General features: G+C 40.2%; 1 protein-coding gene across 1 annotated transcript in view; it reads right to left on the bottom strand.

Moving 5' to 3' along the window:
* Positions 1-553: 553 nt before the first annotated feature.
* LOC130366750 (uncharacterized) overlaps positions 554-18,525 on the bottom strand; it is a 50,348-nt gene continuing 32,376 nt past the window's right edge. The window contains exons 3-9 of the mRNA XM_056569078.1: positions 13,461-13,802; positions 9,526-9,882; positions 5,915-6,034; positions 5,019-5,046; positions 2,903-2,964; positions 2,771-2,817; positions 554-2,168 (exon numbers count right to left, since the gene is read on the bottom strand). Of these exons, the coding sequence (XP_056425053.1) occupies positions 2,004-2,168; positions 2,771-2,817; positions 2,903-2,964; positions 5,019-5,046; positions 5,915-6,034; positions 9,526-9,882; positions 13,461-13,802 (1,121 nt within the window). The 3' untranslated portion in view covers positions 554-2,003. The remainder of the gene's footprint in view (positions 2,169-2,770; positions 2,818-2,902; positions 2,965-5,018; positions 5,047-5,914; positions 6,035-9,525; positions 9,883-13,460; positions 13,803-18,525) is intronic.

Consider the following 18,525-nt stretch of genomic DNA (forward strand, 5'->3'; position numbering starts at 1 on the left):
CACGTGATGCCGGCACGTCGGAACGTACAGATGGACCGCATTATCAGGGGGCTGGCTTGTCAGGAAAGACAAGAAGCAGCCAAGCCCCTTGACATCAGCTGCTGTCTCTAACCGCAAAGGATCGCTGAATAGGCTCGGGACAAACGTTGTCAATGCCTCAACGGCATGTCGAACCTGGGGGGACCAAATAAAGAAAAAAGTGGACCATTGGCGGCAGAGCTGTACGCCAAGTAAATGTAAAACTAACATAACTTTTAAAAATGGGCAGCATAGTAAACCCCTGAATACTCCTTTAAGAGGATGTTACTGTTTTTATTGGACCTTCATGGTCCATTGCTGTGGAATTACCTGGGCTAACTGCAGGATCTATCCATTTAGATGGAACAGATGGATCATGCGTTGGCTTATACCCAGTAGCCAGTAGTCGCTTGTTTAGATTGACTACTGGGTATAAGCCAATGCAACCCCCCCCCCCCCCCCTCCCAATTCACATGGATATCCATCTTGAAAGTGTGATGTCTATTTCTATAAGGGTTAACTCATTATCCTAAATGGGAATCCCATTTAATCCCCCTGATTCAGTGAGTATGCACTAGACACTAGAGAGGACATTGGGGGAGATTTATCAAACGATTTAGACTGTTTTTTCCTGCCTAAATTTGTCGCACAGAAAGTCACAGTCTAAATATGTGCAACTTTTCTGCGACTTTTGCTGTAGAGGATTTTTAGAACATGATGCATGGAAGTCTATTTTAGACGGAAATGCAATGGAAAATGCATTGGTGCTGAATTTATCAAGTGCGACTTTTGTGCATCTGCCCAAAATACGCTGATATGTCAGACCATGTTGGAGCAGGTCTAAATGCAGTTTAAGCTGTAGACCCTGAAGTCTGAGCACAGAATTTATCAAGGGCTGTGAGACCTTTGATAAATTAGGAGCACAATAGACAGGAGACTACCACATACGCTGGTCTATAAGCATACCCAGAATAGACTAGATTAGTAAATGTCCCCCATTGTCTTTGATCCTTACATCTGTATTTGTTGTGTTATACATTACTTTTAATAATCACTACAAAATACACTACAGACTATACATAGAGTATAAGTTCATTGTACACTCTCACTTCTTGGTCCTTATAACACCATGCAATGTCTTTGGGCACTAGGCCGATGATAAGAATCATTATGTTCCAAAGAACCCGCAACTAGTTCTTGCCAAGTACTAGGTTAACAAAACCAATTGAAGAGGTGTCTAGATGATTTTACACATGTTCGATTCCAATACCATAATTTTCCAGTTAAGCCATCTCTGTATTATTTATAAGAATAAAAAGAATAACAAATAGCCATAGAAGATACAGAGAGGGATTAGGTCCAAATTGGTTCCAGAGTTGGAAAGGAGAAAAACTAATGGCGGACCCTCCAGTTCCACCACTGACTCGTTAATCGATAAGAATGGTCATTGGACTGTTCATAATTTCTTCATAACTTCATTGTAATCTACGTGATCATCGAGGGGTTTTAACAATAATTTTTTGTTTAGAAAAGTCCATCTACTGTCTGTGTTATGGGATGCTGCAGGGGCCCCAAGCAATCAGCTGTAAACCGTGGAGGAACCTGGAAGCATCAATTCGGTGTCCCATTACGTTACAAATAAGGCATTACCCAGTGTCCACTGAAATCAATGGTTGTCAAGATATGTATGGACCTGTTGGGGCCCTCAGACTTCATATTGTTGCTCCTAGCTAGATGAGAGACTCTTCTTCTAGGAAAACCTCCTAGTGTTGGACTGCCATAAACATTCAATATTTATTTTAAGAAATATTTTTTCATATATTTTTTATAAAAAATGGGAAAAACTTAAAAACATTCCCAAGGAGTAGAACTTCCAAGGACTTCATGAAAAGGTAGGAACCTGGATTGACCGTCTCATCTAGTCTCTTTATTTAGTCCCTTTATTTAGACTCGTATCTGTACATTTCCCTCCCATCTGTGATATTTCATTTGTGAACAGTAGAATATATATCTTGGGGAGGTGTGGTGGGTTTGACGGCAGCGTACAGAACCTGGGCATCATCGTCTGGTGTTTTCCCCTTACTCTCTTGGCTTGTCTTCTGTTGCAGGGAGGACACGTTTAGATGCGCGTAAAGAATTCCCCCGGTATCCTAAAAAATAGAAAGAAGATGAATGAGGATTAAAGGAGAACTCAAGAGAAAATTAACTTATCCCCTATCCACAGGATAGGTGATAAGTAGCTTATCGCGGGGGGTCCGAGTGCTGGGACCCCCCACGATCTCTGCGACGGCTTGCCCAGAAGGGAGGGTGTGTCGTCTACTGGTAGACGGCACCTGCTCCATTCATTTCTATGGGAGCACTGATGATGTCCAAATGCTGTACCCAGGTCTTTTTGGCACTTCAACAGAAATAAATAGAGCGCATGCTGGCTGCACAACTTTCTCCTCACTGAGCACTAGGTCTTGTCTTGGAGATCACGGGGGTCCCACCTCCCCTCCCGTGATCAGCTACTTATCACCTATGCTGTGAATAGGGGATAAATTCATTTTTACTGGAGATCTCCTTTAAAGGGGTACTCCGGCTAAAAACATCTTATCCCCCATCCAATAGGGGATAAGATGTCTGATTGCTGGGGACCCCCGCTATCATCGGACCGGCAGCAGTCGGAACACGCAAGTTTGGAGCTTTTGTAACGTCACGCCATGTCCCCTCCATTCATGTCTATAGCCTATGCCTTGTCTGTAAACCTCACCTCTTCAACCGGTGGAGAAGGACTGGAGATCACCCTTTGTATTTGCTCTGGAGGGAAAACGGATATATTAGTTTAATATTTTTATAACAGAACAGGAGAAACATGTTAACACTGCTAGATGGCTAAACTCACCATTGTTAGAAGTATTCCGGTCTCTTAATGCAACGTCTGAGGTCAGATATTTTACATCTTCCCTAAACAAAAAAAAGGAAGCAACAATAGTAAACATCTACATTTTACTAAAGAAGAAGTAAATCCCACAAAACTCACTTCCTCTGGGGGTTGATCACTTTCTTTATGGCTTCTGCAGGTTACATACTTGACTCCTTTATTACTTTGCTCTATTACAGTGGTCTCCAAACTGTGGACCGCCACATGGTGCAAAATTACTACTCCCAGCATGCCCGGACAGCCAACGGCTGTCCGGGCATGCTGGGAGTTGTAACTTTGCAACATGCGGAGGGCCACAATTTGGAGACCACTACTCCATGAGAACACAGGAACAAATAGTGACTTCAGCCTATCTGCATTGTCTATTGGAGTTTAAGTTAAACCGAAATCCATCTTCTGGATGTAGCAGAAATCCTCTTGCTATTTATAGTTTTTATAGTAATTTCAAAATGTTGCAACTTGGTCAGGTGTGCATTTAGGCATACTACAACAGGGTGACTGGAAGAATACTATTGTCTGGAGGACATAGATTTCCCAATATATAACTGATGATATTAAGGAGGAGGAGACAACACTGATGAGGACAATGCATAATAGAAGAATAGTCCAAGCACTTACCAATTTATCAAGCACAAGGTAACTTTATTTGATATCCTCAATCTCCACAGGATGCCTTTCGGCCCTTAGCCTCCCTCTGCTGTCTTCCGAAGGCTTAGCAGAGGAAGGCTAAGGGCCAAAACTTGTCCTGTTGAGATTAAGGATATAAAACTATCTTGTGCTGAATAAATTGATGAGTGCTGGGACTATTCTTCTGTTATGCATTGACCCTTCCACATGCACCACCTTCCACAGAAGTGCCGACCCCCACCTATCCCATACTGATGAAGACAAGACAGAGAATGTGCTGTTTGTGGACTAGGCCTGGCTGCTAGACAAATGAGAGAAATCTGGAGGAACATCAGTAGCAGAAGCAGCATTTTCTTCACGTCTCAACTGTTCCACGAGACCTTGTGGTGATGCTCTATTTGATGTAGAGACATAGTTTCTACACTCAGACCCTGGCCACAGCTTGCTTTCTGTTTGCAGAGAGATGACATTTGCAACATTGCCACATTATCTGCTTCTGGCAAGGCAGAAAATAAGTTCCACACAGCAGAATACTGAACAGGGACTGCCCTACCTGTCCTTTCCCTTGGAAGGCTTTTTTTTTCAAGCCTACAGATGCATCACGATCGCCATCACTAGAACTGATCAGACCAGCAGCCCTACGTCTGTTATGTTTGACAGGTGTTCTGCCCTTACCTCACCTACACTATTCTTCGTTGCCACTGACACTACCTTCTTGCTCTGGACATGTCACCTCTTCCTCACTTGGTTCCCACGTCTTATCTAACACTACATTGTCATCATCAAACTCCTCTTCATTGTCCCCACCACACCTCTCAGTATGAAATTCTGATGTCTGATCATGGGCTCCTTGCTCCTCATGAGGTCTTACAGAATATAGCCACCACGACTAACACCACTAGTCTCACTAATGCTATGCTCGGCCACTGCTTCCACCTTCACCATCTCTGCAGCACACTCTCAAGGCTAACTGTTCTCACACAACTCCTCCTCGTGGCTAATGCTATCCTTCTGCCTGGAACCACAAAGTAAGGAAAGAAAAAATGATGGTACAGACCGTCTAGGACGGACATTTCCTCCGCGCCATGTAACTGTAGATGATGAGGAATCCATTGACACCTGGCTCAATGTCATAGTGTCAGACTCTTCTTCCCCCTCCTGAGAAGACCTTGAAAGGTCAACCAGTCCACAACCACACAATTCCTAGAAGACAGTAAGAACTTTTGCCTGCTGCTGCTGCTACTACTACTACCACTAGGCACCTGGCTGCTGCTGCTACCCGTACTGGTGGGCTTGATCACTGATAGCTATATCAGTATTGCATGTGAAAGTAGGTAGTATTGCATGTGAAAGTAGGTTACTGTCTAAGGTCAGTCTAAGGTCAGATTTGACACAGGTCCTCTTTAAAGGAAGATTGAGAATAGTATCCATACAGTGTAAAATTATTTACCTTCCACTATGTTTCTGACAAACGACACCTAAAGAAAAAACAAAAATAAAACATTGTTACCATGCAGAAAAAAAGAATGATTGATATCATAGCTTTAAAAAAGATATAAATAAAATCACCAATAGTGAAACCTGTATGCCATGAAAAAAATGTGCCCAGATGTAAGCCAATAAGATGGGAGAATACCAAGATGGATCAATGGGACTTTTTTCCGTGTTATGGGAATAGGGCAAACACTGGTCTAAAGCAGATTGTATACCTAGATAAAGGCGGCCCCAGCTCCCAACCTTAACCAACTTAAAGGCCCTACTGTCTCATGGGACCACCAAAGATCTTTTTTGGCCCAACTAGCTCATTGTAGTAACGTCATTCCCAGCTGCAGGACTCAAACTTCCTTCATTCTGCAGTACGCAGGTAGAGACGCCGGTCGGGGCAGATCTCCCTGCCACTGCACGGACCAACATACATGCACGGACTATGTGCAGCAACATAACGCACACTGAAGGAACAGAATATACCGGAAGAATAGGACACTGGAGTAACAGGATCTGAGCAGGAATATATATTGAAAAAGCTAAAAAAAACAAAACAGCTATATTACGCATAAGACTTATCAACTATGAAGAACTCATAGTGCTTTAGTATCCATGTGTATGGGCACGCACAGATATCATCTGCGCTCTCCTACACACATATAGACCTGTTTACTGATTAATCAACAAGACCCTAATTAGTGCTGCTGCCAGCCATAGCTTTTTGTTTTATCCCACTATTAATGGTCATATAGGGACCTATTAGACTGGTATAGCTGCTGTGGGGCACATTATTACTATTATGTTTTTCCATAGTGCCAAGGTGTTAAGTGTGTTTTCTTTTAGGTTTTAATATCCTCTTACCTTTTTTCTTTAAGATGATGATGACTACAGCAAATAAAATAATGACAGCGAGGACAGCGGCTAATACGTATAGCCATGTCATGGTATCATCAGGACTAACATTATTATTATTAACTGCACCTAAAAGAGTTAGACCAGTTAGAACATTACAGAATATCAAGTTTATAGCTGTTTTGCACAAGATATATAAAAATCACTTTGTAAAAATATAAAATTATACATGGCTCTTCTTAAACTCATCCTCATTTATATTCTGTATTACTCTCCCGATTCTACTGGTAGAGTCACTATGCACATAAATTATAGTAAAAAAAATATGCACAGATAGTTATCACTATACATGTCTATATAAGTCAATGATCTATACTAACCCTCTGTGTGCCTCATTTTCCCCATTGGACACATTAGCAAGTTGTTCTTAAAAGGCGGTTTCCAGGATACCAACCCTACTGACATAGCATCCTACCAAGAAGCTGTTTGCCAGAGCCATTGTGATTGCATGCATTGAGAGCAGACAGCGCCTGAGGTGACAGGTGTCAGGTCCTGGACCCATTGTAAGTGGTCCTGGTTAAGTAGCAAGCACTGTGGTTACAGGATGGAGGGGTGAATGGTATTGTGGATGGTATAGCGCAGCAAACAGTCCAAAGAGTCCAATGTAGTGAAGCTGACTTTGTGCTAGTAGCAAAGCTGAATAGATTGGTGGCAACCAGGTAGTATTTAGCTAGCACAGTATGCAGAGGCGTCGTCGACAGCCTGGGTAATGCACTGAAGAATCAGGAAGATACAAGGAGGATCAGACAGAGGCAGAGTCAGGTAACAGGCCCGAGTCAGGAACACAGTAGATCAGAACAGCACCCTCAATAGTAGTCAAACTACACTATTGCTCAGGCACCACAGAAAGGGAGAAGGGAGGAGTGCTCTCATATTGGTGGTGCCTGAAAGGGATTTGAGGAAGACAGGAATCAGGGACACAACAGACCTTTATTAAAGAAACAGCCCATGCCCCTGTGTGGCCCCTATGGGGGAGTGAGAAGGCAGGAACTGCCGCCACCTGTGATAGTACAAAGAGGGATGTCCAGAGTCTACAGTGGGGAGGAGGAGCTGAGCATTTGGCTCTACTGAGGCAAGCAGCGAGACATGCTGTACTCTGGGGACTAACAACCAATAGCATTAAACGAAACGTCCTCTTATCTAGGCAAAAAAGGAGAAAGTGGTTTAATATTAGAACAGTAAAGGAGTCACACCACACAAAAACAAAAGTTTTAGATTTTAGAAAAACAGACTTTTCAAAAATGAGATTAGTCATAAATGAGTCCCTATCTGACTGGAACAAATTACATGGAGTTCAGGAGAAATGGGACTACTTAAAAGATGCTTTATTGAAGGCAACAGAAAATTGCACTAGACTTGTCAGTAAAAGCAGAAAAAGGAAGAGACCACTGTGGTACTCAGCAGAAGTGGCCAAAATCATAAAAAAAATAAAATAAAAATAAAAAAAATAGCATTTAGTACAACCCAGAGCAATGAAGATAGGGAAATCTACAAGACTAGGCAGAAAGAGGCCAAGCAAGTTATAAGAACTTCTAAAGCGCAGGCAGAAGAAAAACTAGCTCAGTCTGTGAAAAAAGGGGATAAGACATTCTTCAGATGTATAAATGAAAAAAGGAAATTAAAACAAGGAATAACTAAATTAAAAACAAAGGAAGGCAGGTATGTAGAAGAGAATAAGGGGCTAGCTGACTGCCTTAATGACTTCTTATGTTCAGTTTTTACAGAAGAAAAAGAAGTAAAACGACCTCCATTAGAGAGGAAAACTAAGAAATCGTTTGATGCATGTGTCTTTACAGAGCAAGAGGTTCTACGTTTGCTTTCTAAAGTGAAGACAAATAAATCACAGGGGCCTAATGGGATATACCCAAAATTATTAAAAGAGCTTAGGGGTGAGCTAGCAAAACCATTAACAGATCTATTTAACCAATCAATGGTAACAGGAGTTGTCCCGGAAGATTGGAAATTAGCAAATGTCGTGCCCATTCAAAAGAAAGGTAGTAGGGAGGAATCAAGCAAATATAGGCCAGTAAGACTGACATCAATAGTGGGGAAATTAATGGAAACCCTACTAAAGGATAGGATTGTGGAACATCTAAAATCCCATGGATTGCAAGATGAAAAACAACATGGTTTTACTTCAGGGAGATCATGTCAAACTAATTTTTTTGACTGGGTGACTTAAATAACAGATGGCGGAGACATCAGATATTTCGATTTTAGTAAGGCTTTTCACACTGTCCCACATAATCAATAAACTGCAGTCATTGAGCTTGGACTCCCATATTGTTGAGTGGATTAGGCAGTGGCTGAGTGACAGACAACAAAGGGTTGTAGTGAATGGAGAATATTCAGAGCAAGGTCTCGTCACCAGTGGGGACCTCAGGGATCTGTACTGGGACCAATTTTGTTTAAAATCTTCATTAGTGATATTACAGAAGGTCTCGATGGTAAGGTATGTCTTTTTGCTGATGACACAAACATATGTAACAGGGTTGATGTTCCTGGAAGGATCCGTCAAATGGAAAAGGATTTAGGAAAACTAGAAGAATGGTCAGAACTCTGGCAACTGAAATTTAATGTGGATAAATGCAAAATAATGCACCTGGGGCGTAAAAGCCTAAGGGCAGAATATAGATTATTTGACACAGTCCTGACCTCAGTATCTGAGGAAAGGGATTTAGGAGAAATTATTTCAGAAGACTTAAAGGTAGGAAGACAATGTAATAGAGCAGCAGGAAACGCTAGCAGAATGCTTGGATGTATAGGGAGATGTATAAGCAGTAAAAAGAGAGAAGTGCTCATGGCGCTGTACAGAACACTGGTGAGACCTCACTTGGAGTATTGTGCGCAGTACTGGAGGCCGTATCTCCAAAAGGATATAGATACTCTAGAGAGAGTTCAGAGAAGAGCTACCAAACTAGGATATGGATTGCAGGATATAACTTACCAGGAAAGGTTAAATGACCTTAACATGTATAGAAGAAAGAAGAGACAGAGGGGATATGATAGAGACTTTTAAATACATAAAGGGAATCAACGCAGTAAAGGAGGAGAGCATATTTAAAAGAAGAAAAACTACCACAAGAGGACATAGTTTTAAATTAGAGGGGCAAAGGTTTAAAAGTATTATCAGGAAGTATTACTTTACTGAGAGAGTAGTGGATGCATGGTATAGCCTTCCTGCAGAAGTGGTCACTGCAAATACAGTGAAGGAGTTTAAACATGCATGGGATAAGCATAAGGCTATCCTTCATATAAGATAGGGCCAGGGACTATTGATAGGATTCAGATTATTGGGCAGACTAGATGGGCCAAATGGTTCTTATCTGCTGACACATTCTATGTTTCTATGTTTGTAAAAGAAGCAGATAATTCATGCAGACTAAAGTGATCAACAACCGAGCTGCCAGATTTCGCTTTAGCTGCATTTACTGCATGTTTGCCCAATACTAAAAATAATATTTTATTCCAGACCATAACCAAGCAACAGACGAGATAAACTAATCAGAAATATATTGCTGTAACAAAATATAGCTATGAATAGTTCTCCTTGGACTTACTATTTACATGTAGTCTGGTCCCACTTCCATACCGAATTATTGGGCGAATGTTATTCCCGACACAGAACCGGAGCATCACAAAGCAGTAATATGTTGTATTATCGGCATCATTAACCCCCTTTATATGGAGATCAGTCGATCCTCTCAGCTCCGTCCTTCCTCTGTATCTGGGGTCAACCATCACTGGTAGGGGGTGATAGGCATAGATGCCCCCCGGGCCACCCGCTCTCCAGAAAACTGCAGTCCACAGAGGGTCAGTATCTGACTGGTATGAGCAGCTGAGGGTAGCAGAGCCGTCTTGGTCAGGCGAGGTTGTCTTTGGTTGCTCAACTTTAGGTTTCGAATCTTTAGATTCTGCTAAAATAAAAAATAAAAAATAAAAAATCAGATTATTACCTAATAATTCAGGTTATAGCTTTTTGTTGTTGTTTTCACCTCTGTCTGACAAAAGCCATAATGGTTTTATTTTTGTGCCAATATAGTGTGAGTTTGTAATTTTCAATTCCTTTATTGCTGAGGCTGGAAGGGATGGAATGTAAGTACGACTACAAAAAGACAGAGTTTATGTCTGATTCTAGCCATCATTCACTCTTTAGTGAAAAAGGGTTAATTTATATACATTTGTAGAAGAGAAATAAGAGTTTGTGTTGTTTTTTATTTTATTTTTTTCTCTATATTTATTGTAGGCCTATTGGAGCCCACCATTCCTGCATTCTCTTCATGGCAACTGAAATAAATACAGTGACGAAAAAGAAAGGCCATAGATTATTACAGTCTGAAGTGATGGGGCAAAGTGCCCTCCTTAAACAACTAAGGGGTACCATGTGAGTTGTGTACTGAGCCTATGTATATAGTGTTACTATCCTGCCCTATTTTAGTCTTTTTATAGAGTTGTCATTACCTCCTTCTGCCAATCATGATAGCGAGTTGACTCTGTCCATCCTGACCCAATCACTGCAGCAAAACATCAGTTTTCTATAGAGGACTTATCAGCCTATATTTTCTATTTCAGCGGCCGCTATAAAACTGGAATATTGTAATTTCAAGCTATGTCACAAAAGTGACTGTATGTTTACATTATATGTGAATTATATGTCAATTTCTGAGGATACATTGTCTTAAAAATTATACTGTATAGTGTGATGCTAACTTCAGCTGCAGTTCTCATTTGAATTCAGCAGACTGTATTAAAAAAAATACAATCTCTATGAACTGCTTTTTTTTACAACAATTAGTGAATCACTTTTCTGCACAGTCTATTTATTTACAGACTTATGTGTGCCCTTTTTTGTGTCATTTTTGTGCACTAAGTTGCCAATCCTGTTGGTTTCTTCCAATATCTCCATGTGCGTATAAATATTGTGGGGGAGATTGATCAAAACCTGTCCAAAGGGAAAGTTGCTGTGTTGCCCATAGCAACCAATCAGATTGCTTCTTACATTCCTAACAAGGCATCTACAAAATGAAAGAAGCGATCTGATTGGTTGCTATGGGCAACGCAGCAACTTTTCCTCTGGACAGGTTTTGATAAATCTCCCCCTGTAAGTCTTTGCCACCAAAAAGGGAAAACTTTTTAACCTTTTTTTAAATTTATTTAAAAAGGATAAAAATAATAATAATAATAATAATAATAATAATAATCTGTTAATGTTATGTGTTTTTAACCCCTTAAGGATGCAGGATTTTTTCTACCTACAGACCCATATGAGGGATTGTTTATTGATTGAACAATTTTACTTTGTAAGGACATCAATAATTTTACAAAAATATTCATGGCATAACAAAAATAACAAAATTTGTGGGGCGAAATGAAAAAAAAAACACCATTTAAATTTTAGGGGCTTCTGCTTCTACACAGTTATTTTTTCTACACATTATCTTCATTCTGTAGGTCCATAAAATTACAATGATACCCAATTTCTAAAGGTTTTATTTTATGTTACTACTTAAAAAAATGAAAACTTTTTATATGAAAATTAGGTTGATTGAGAAATAATATGGAAAAAAAAACATCATTCTTTATTGAAAAATTCATACATACAATAAGAAATAACAATAAAAAATAAATAAATAAATAAATAAAGCACTCCTATCACCACCACAAAAACACATTAGACAATTTAGACAATAGAAATGTATTATGTAACGAACCCTATTTCTAAAACACAGCTGGGTCATTGTATTCTGTGCTACATAAATGAATAAATATTATTATAATTATTATTATTAATTATTATTACACTTAGACAATGTTATACATGACTTTTAGGGCTATTGGTGAAGCTCAGTTAAAGCCAAATTTTTTGCTGAAGTTTTGTGAACTGGCCAAGGTTTACTACTGGAAAGTTCCTTCATCTCTAAATATGGATCTGTTATAATATGCCATTCAGGCTTTAAAGAGAAACTGACAGCCTGTTCACCCACACTAAGCAGAACATACTGGGTTATAATGCGGGTGAACATCTTTAAAAAAGTTGTCACTTACTTTAATCTGTTTCCCTCTCCTCTGCTCAGAGGGCAGAACGCTCACCCCCCAGCAGCCATTTGCATGTTTATTACAGGGGTGGACCAGACTGGGAATATTGAGGAGGCAGGGGAGCTTGGCGAGCTGGCTCCACACCTCCATTGCACAGAGCTGTGCAATAGGAAGAAAGGATTAACCTGTCATAACTCTACAAATACTCAACAGATTAAAGTAAGTGACAACTTTTTTTTTATGTTGTTCACCCACGCTATAACCCAGTTTATTGGGTTTAGTGCGGGTGAACGGCCTGTCAGTTTCTGATTAAGACACATCCAAAACTATCAATGAGAGACTCAGGGCCTGGACTGATGTCTTCTTACAGTCTTTGGATATTGGTCTTTTCTTGAAGATAATAAAAAGACTCTGAAATCTCTTGTAGAGTAGAGTGGACTTCACTCTCCAATCCATGGATTATTTACTTAAACACAACTTTGGGGTTTTGATGAAAAGTTTTTCCTGCAAGTGCAGGGAACCCAAATGGGCTGGAGATTTTTACCCACAGTAGCCAATCTGTATACAGGTTGGTGCCAGGAGAAATATATCCATTCCTCCATTCCCGTCCACAAGTTTAAAAACTGACTGGAACCAGAATCTGTTTAAAGGGGTACTCCAGTGGAAAACAATTTATTTTAAATCAACTTTTGCCAGAAAGTTAAACAGATTTGTAAATTACTTCTATTAAAAAATCTTAATCTTTCCAGTACTTATCAGCTGCTGTATACTACAGAGAAAGTGATTTTCTTTTTGAATTTCTTTTCATTGTGACCACAGTGCTCTCTGCTGACACCTCTGTCCATGTCAGGAACTGTCCAGAGCAGGAGAAAATCCCCATAGCAAACCTCTCCAGCTCTGGACAGTTCCTGACACGGACAGAGGTGTCAGCAGAGAGCACTGTGGATTACCCTGTGTTTTTAGAAAATTCATATCCTTCTAAGGTCAAGAAAAAAATTGAACCTAGCCACGGTCCTCGTTCCCGTACTTGTTCCCTGCAGGTCAGTTTCTCCTCAGCCCAGTCCCCAGATCTTCTGTCTGATTCCTGCTTCCGAGCACGTGGTAGCGGACCTACCAGCAGAAAAAAGACAGAAAATCAGGGGCCTGGACAGGGGAGAAAGGGAGCAGCCGCGGACCAGCTGGAGACTGGGGAAGGTAGGTTTAGGTTTATCTTCCTTTTCTTTCTCCCAGGAGAATATGATTTTTGAAAAATGCTGGTAACGCCTTTACGGTGACGTCTGTTTTTTGTATTGTGGTTATTATCTTGTTATAATGTACAGTATGTTCTGCATTCATCTCAATTCTGAGAAACTCCATGTGTTGTATTACTTCTATATTTAGATATTCTGATTGGTTTTATTGGGAAATGGTGAGAATTCAAGTCTTCAGAATTTGTCTCTTACCTAAAGCTGCATCTTACCTGCAAGTATGACCTGTGTGCTGTGTATGGGTGATACTCCATTGTTACCCCGTAGTTTTGTCCTCACTTTGCAGCAGTATTGCTTGATGTCATCGGATGTCACCTTATTTATTCTTAATGAGAGATCCTGAGGAAAATTCACTACCGACAATCGTCCTGTAATAGGTGACTTATACCGCATCTCAATTAACTCATTATTCTCAACACACAGATCACTGCTCCCCGCAGACCAGGTGACTTCTTCTATAATATTAGGATCTTTATAGTGAACTAAACATGGTATAGTGATGTCTTCTCCAATAATGGCGGGAACCACATCCGTCTGTTGTACTGAAAATTCATCTGTAAGAAAAAATAAAGTCACATACCTAATAAATATAATAAATATATGTCACAGGAAACCATGTAACCTCATTCTAAAATATAAAAAAGTTTCCTCTTTTCAACTGAGCAGAATAATGACCCAGAGTTCCTCACATTTGTTGTAACGAGATTCCTGGATCCAAAGGTCAAAGAGCAGGAAAGAAGGTGGAAAACCCACAATTTGATGCAACCACAATCCTCAAAATTAGAGATGAGCGAACTTACAGTAAATTCGATTCGTCACAAACTTCTCGGCTCGGCAGTTGATGACTTTTCCTGCATAAATTAGTTCAGCTTTCCGGTGCTCCGGTGGGCTAGAAAAGGTGGATACAGTCCTAGGAGACTCTTTCCTAGGAATGTATCCACCTTTTCCAGCCCACCGGAGCACCTGAAGGCTGAACTAATTTACGCAGGATAAGTCATCAACTGCCGAGCCGAGAAGTTTGTGACGAATCAAATTTACTGTAAGTTCGCTCATCTCTACTCAAAGTCTCCCCGTTATACATCCTATGACGCACAGATAAAGGCAGCAATCAAATATATCACAGATAAATACGTGGTCAAGGCCTTTATCATCCAAGATGAAGCTATTACCACTATAGCTTCTACAGTAAGCAAATGAACCACAGAAGAAAAGCAGAACAAAGAATGCAAAACCAATAACATAATGATGAAAAATATACACAATCTTTATTGAAGTCCTAAACTAGTACAAAACATTTAAAACCACTTAAAAGACTCCACAGTATCCATGAGTGGAGGAATGTAATCCTCAACTCCCCCCCTCCCCCCCAACATATGGGTCCCTAGCCAAATATAAAGGTATTATAAACCTAGTACACAGGTGTAAATAACAAGTAGACTAGTATAATAACTCAGTCAAATATAAAAAGGGCATGAAAATATGTGCAAAGATATTCAATAAGAGTAATACACTACGAGGGACATTTATCAATGTTTGCTTATGTATTCTTTTTTTTAGTAATTTTTTTCCTTACTTTTTTTTTTGTTGCTTATGTGTGACTTATTTATCAACTGGTTTCAGCCTGTTGATAATTTTCTTCGCCGTAAGCAATTTTTCCTATTTTACTTTGGTAGTAGCTTTTTCTGCTCCATGTTGGAGCTGGAGTAAATTTAGTCAATTTTTAACCTTGTTGTGACTTTTTTTTGCGCAGTTGCGACTGTCGCAGTTGATAAAATACCCGACTAAAGCAAATCCATTTTGAAAAATTTACTACGTCAGCAAGTTAGAATTTTCTTGCTTTTCTTGTTCTTCATGCAAATTGTCGCACGAAAACACACGTAGTCGCAGTTGCAACAATTTTGCGACAATTATAGTAAAGAAAACCTGACCAAACCCGTTGATAAATGTCCATCTATGTGAATACTCAAATACAGTTATATAAATACATAAAACGCGAGCAAAAAAATAAATAAATACCGGGATAAATGGCCAATGTCAGAATCAAGGTGACTTGGGGGTTAAAGGGACATTGTGGTAGACTCCAAACCTGGGTCATTTGCAGCACTTGGCGGATCAGGGTGATTTTTCTTTTGAAGTCTCTCCCTTCCCAATTCTGACATTTGCCCCAATGTAAGAGGCATTTTCACAATCTATAGGTCTGTAACAACAGACGTCACCGGACTCCAGAGCTCATCGGATCTATCTTGCTTCTTCCCGAGCTCATGTGAGGCATTTTATTTTTTTAATAGGTGTTTATCAAGTTTTTGACCCATGAGCGACATAATTATTACTTTTGTGTGACTTTTTGATCATAATGTTGCACAGAGGCAAATGAGAACAAAATGAAAGGAAAAACCCAGAAGCAAGTAAGACAGCGATGAGAGAGGTACGTAGCCAAAAGAATTACAACCACCCGGCAGCCTAGAACATCTGCCAGCTATGTTGTGCAGCTACAACTCCCAGCATGTCCGCACTGGAAGAGCATACTGTGAGTTTTACTTGCAAAACATAGCAGCATGGTGATGAGGTCGGGTATACCTGCACCAGAGCTGGCCTGCACACAGGAAGTTTAAAGTACCGGTTAGGACTTTACTTATTCATTGCCAAGATTTGACAGTGAGCCAACTCCAAATCCTGACGGTAGTCAGTAAAAAATCATTTACAGAGCAATATTTAAAAAAATATAAGAGAGCCGTCAAACATGTAGGTACCAGGTTAACAAAAGAGAGATACGGATTCATGATTTGGAGGCTTACACCAAGCCTTGGTTTAAGAATGCACTTCATCTATAAAAATTTGATAGTACATATACAGTATATGGATTTATTTATTTATTTATATACCGTATTTTTTGCTCCATAAGACGCACCTGACCATAAGACGCACCTAGGTTTTAGAGGAGGAGAACAAGAATATAAATATTCTGAACCAAACAGGTACTAAAATATTTAGGACCCCCTTGAGGCCAGCAGGACCCCCCTTGTGGCCAGCAGGACCCCCTTGTGGCCAGTAGAACCCCCTTGTGGCCACCAGGACCCCCCTTGTAGCCAGCAGAACCCCCCCTTGGAAACAGCAAGACCCCCCCCCCTTGTGGCCAGCAGGAACCCCTTGTAGCCAGCAGAACCCCCCCCCTTGTAAAAAGTAGGACCCCCCTTGTAAACAGCAGGAACCCCCCTTGTGGCCAGCAGGAACCCCTTGTAGCCAGCAGAACCCCCCCTTGTAAACAGTAGGACCCCCCTTGTAAACAGCAGGACCCCCCTTGTAAACAGCAGGACCCCCTTAATAAACAGCAGGACCCCCCCTTGTGGTTGCTTACCGGAGATTATCACTACCGCTGCCCTGTTCTGCTGTCCACATAATGGAGTCTATGGAGGAGCATGTGACACACATGTCACTCTGCTTCCTCCGTAGCGTTACGCTGGGCGCAGGGAAGGAGGTGGAGTGACGTGTGTGTCACATGCTCCTCCATAAGAATCCATTATGCGGTCAGGAGAACGGGACAGCGGCAGTAAAGGGCATTGCAGAATGGGGCAGCGGCGTGAATAAGAGAACGGGGCAGTGGAGCACTTCGCCGTTCAGACTCCAGGGTGTGTAGGGGCTATTTTACCAAGAAGGAGAGTGATGGGGTGCTGCACCAGATGACCTGGCCTCCACAGTCACCGGACCTGAACCCAATCGAGATGGTTTGGGGTGAGCTGGACCGCAGAGTGAAGGCAAAAAGGGCCAACAAGTGCTAAGCATCTCTGGGAACTCCATCAAGACTGTTGGAAGACCATTTCAGGTGACTACCTCTTGAAGCTCAACAATAGAATGCCAAGAGTGCGCAAAGCAGTAATCAAAGCAAAAGGATGCTAGAACCTAGAATATGACATATTTTCAAACTTTTTTGTTATGTATATAATTCCACATGTGAACATTCATAGTTTTGATGCCTTCAGTGTGAACCTACAATTTTCATAGTCATGAAAATAAAGAAAACTCTGAATGAGAAGGTGTCCAAACTTTTGGTCTGTACTGTATATATGTTTATATGCTTAAAAGTCAAAAATATATATTGAAATATTAAAAAATTTAGACATTTTACACATTAAAAAGTACATTTTCAAACATTTAGGGCAGAATAATAACAGCTTACACCCAGTTTTTTTTAAAGTGATGTACAGAAGTCATTCTTTAAGTTTTGCTTATCTGTGCAATAAAAAAGGCCATACATACGTAATTTATAGATTTTTTATCCTCTGCGCCAAATTTACCAAGCAAAACTAAAGCAAAATAAATGAATAAAAAAATGCATACGCATCTTGCTTCCCAAAGCAAACATTGATAAATGTCCCCCATAGTGTATTACTCTTATTGGATATCTGCACATATTTTCATGCACTTTTTATGTTTGAGTTATTATACTAGTCTACTTGTTGCACCTGTGTATTGGGTTTATAATACCTTCATATTTGACTAGGGACCCTTATGTTGGGTTGTATTTTACCCACCTAGAGAGGGGGTGTTGACTAGAGATGAGCAATGTTACAGTGATTCGATTCGTCACAAACTTCTCGGCTTGGCAGTTGATGACTTATCCTGCATAAATGAGTTCAGCTTTCAGGTGCTCCGGTGGCTGGAAAAGGTGGATACAGTCCTAGGAGAGAGATGCAGTCCAAAATAGTGCATTTTTGGTCACTTTTTATATCATGAAAAAATGCTTAATAAGTCCTATCAATGCAAAAACAGTACCGTTAAAAATTTCAGATCACGGCACAAAAAAATGAGCCCTCTTAACGCCCCATACGCGGAAAAATAAAAAAGTTATAGGGGTCAGAAGATGACAATTTTAAACGTATAAATTTTCCTGCATGAAGTTATGATTTTTTCCAGAAGTACAATAAAATCAAACCTATATAAGTAGGGGATCATTTTAATCGTATGGACCTACAGAATAAAGATAAGGTGTCATATTTACCGAAAAATGTACTACGTAGAAACGAAAGCCCCCAAAAGTTACTAAATGGCGTTTTTTTTTCAATTTGGTCTCACAATGATTTTTTTTTCCGTTTCACTGTAGATTTTTGGGCAAAATGACTGACGTCATTACAAAGTAGAATTGGTGGTACAAAAATTAAGCAATCATATGGATTTTTAGGTGCAAAATTGAAAGAGTTGTGATTTTTTAAAGGCAAGGAGCAAAAAATGAAAATGCAAAAACGGAAAAACCCCCGTCCTTAAGGGGTTAATAGCAATTCA

This window comes from Hyla sarda, chromosome 4 (assembly GCF_029499605.1).
Source record: "Hyla sarda isolate aHylSar1 chromosome 4, aHylSar1.hap1, whole genome shotgun sequence".
In the NCBI taxonomy this organism is placed as follows: Eukaryota; Metazoa; Chordata; class Amphibia; order Anura; family Hylidae; genus Hyla; species Hyla sarda.